The sequence below is a fragment of the Cucurbita moschata genome, unplaced genomic scaffold, assembly GCF_002738365.1.
Source record: "Cucurbita moschata cultivar Rifu unplaced genomic scaffold, Cmos_1.0 Cmo_Scf00014, whole genome shotgun sequence".
NCBI lineage: Eukaryota > Viridiplantae > Streptophyta > Magnoliopsida > Cucurbitales > Cucurbitaceae > Cucurbita > Cucurbita moschata.
This window is the reverse complement of record NW_019268530.1, coordinates 895,872-897,726: the sequence shown is the minus strand read 5'-3', so window position 1 is coordinate 897,726 and position 1,855 is coordinate 895,872. Positions and strand designations below refer to the sequence as shown.

General features: G+C 29.4%; 1 protein-coding gene across 1 annotated transcript in view; it reads left to right on the top strand.

Moving 5' to 3' along the window:
- The first annotated feature begins 1,149 nt into the window (after nt 1-1,149).
- Nucleotides 1,150-1,855, top strand: part of LOC111452322 (ubiquitin receptor RAD23b-like) — a 5,001-nt gene continuing 4,295 nt past the window's right edge. Inside the window, exon 1 of the mRNA XM_023092975.1 lies at nt 1,150-1,391. Within this exon, the coding sequence (XP_022948743.1) occupies nt 1,326-1,391 (66 nt within the window). The 5' untranslated portion in view covers nt 1,150-1,325. The remainder of the gene's footprint in view (nt 1,392-1,855) is intronic.

Below are 1,855 nucleotides of genomic sequence, written 5' to 3'. Positions count from 1 at the left end.
TTTTTTTTTTTTTTTTTTTTGGGTCTGTGAATCTGAATGTTTTTGGTGAAATTTCTTAGAGTGAAAGATCGGGAAAATATTTTTGCGCGAAGAAATCGGATCGTCCCCTTAAATTTCTGGAGAACCAAAGGTTTGTATGGATTTGCATGCAAGTCTCCCGCCATTCGCATCCTTCGGTCAAACCTCGGGTCGGGTTGGTACCCGACTTTTTTTTTTTTATTATAAATAATACGCCTTTTAAAAAACATCCTAAATTTGTTATGAATTAATTTATAATTTCAATGTTCTTTTCCTAAGTTTATTGTTTATAATACTAATATTTTGGTGTCAAAAAAGGAAAAATGAAAAAGAAAAAATTAATTTTGTGTTATAAAAATTAATTGAAAACTTTCTAAAGTAAAATGCTTTAATTCTAATAATACTAAAATATTAAATTAAATAAGAGAAATATAAGGAATCAAAATAATATAAAATCAACATAACTTCAAATAATTAATTTAAGGAAAAAAAAATGTGCATTTTGTATTTATTTTTAATAAAAATGCGTGATAACTACGTAAATTGTAATAAATATTGTGTAAAATAAATTTAATATTTTAAGCAAAGATTGGGGCAACATTTATTTAACATATAAGATATTATAACAATAATAGGTTAGGATATAAATTTTAAAAATGGTCCGATAGATATTATAATTTTTTTTTGTAAATAATAAATAATTTATTTAATTCGCAAATTTACCCTATCATCTTACTTTTTTTTGGTTAAATATATATAATAAATAAGTAATTTTAAAATTTTAAAACACATTGAATACCTGTACCTATACCTATGTACATCATTTAAAATTTATTAAATATTTTTTTAGGTCGAGATTCGATAAACATAAATTTTAAAGTATTTAACACCTTGCAATTTCAATATGGAATAATAATTTTTATTTGGTGTCGAAGAGTTCAGTAGCCAAAAGCATCACTAACTTCCCAAATAGCACGAGGCACATAAAATTAAATATTATAAATTATAAATTAATTATAAAGTGTCAAAATAGTATTAAAAAAAAAAAAGAATCATGCAAATTTATACGAAAAGCATCTTAAAAAACAGAAAACTACCCCCATTTAGTCACGTGCAGTGCTCGTGACCATTGTTTCAGATTTTTAGTGCGAAATAGCAAAAGGTAGTGCGCAAACTCGCCGGTCGCGGTCTTCTTCACTGCCAAATCTAGGGTTCTCTTTGGTCTCTGTTGCGTTTCAGGTGCCTTCCTACTGAAACGCCGTCGTTTTCGTCCCCTATCCTTCTTCCCCGTCTGGTAATTCGTTGAAATGAAGCTCACTGTGAAGACCCTCAAGGGAAGCCACTTCGAAATTAGGGTTCAGCCCACCGACACCGTAAGTTCTAACGTTTCTTTTTTCTTTTTCATTAATCTCCTCGATTTCTTCATGCGACTATTTTGGATTGTAGTTAATTTATTAATGTAGCTGAGTACGCAAGCATTGACCCAGCTGGCAACCTTCAGCTTTGTTTAATTGTTTTTTTTTCTTCTTAAGAAATTGTGATTATAGAATTGGAACAGTGTGAAACTACTGGAGGAATTGTTTGGAATTGGAAAGATCCTAAAATTAGGGCTTCGTGTGTTACTTAATCCGTAAGCTGCTTTTCTTTCTGAACGACGATCACAATTATTATTATTATTATTATTAATTCTGCGTGATCTGCTGGATTTGCATTGTTTGAACACGAGTTGGAGAAGTCTAAGATATCATGCAGTGCACTGTTCTTGTTGGGGATGCCGTTTTAGCTGTAGATTTTAGCAGGCATCTATAATTTTTTTTTTTTTTTTTTTTTTTTTTTT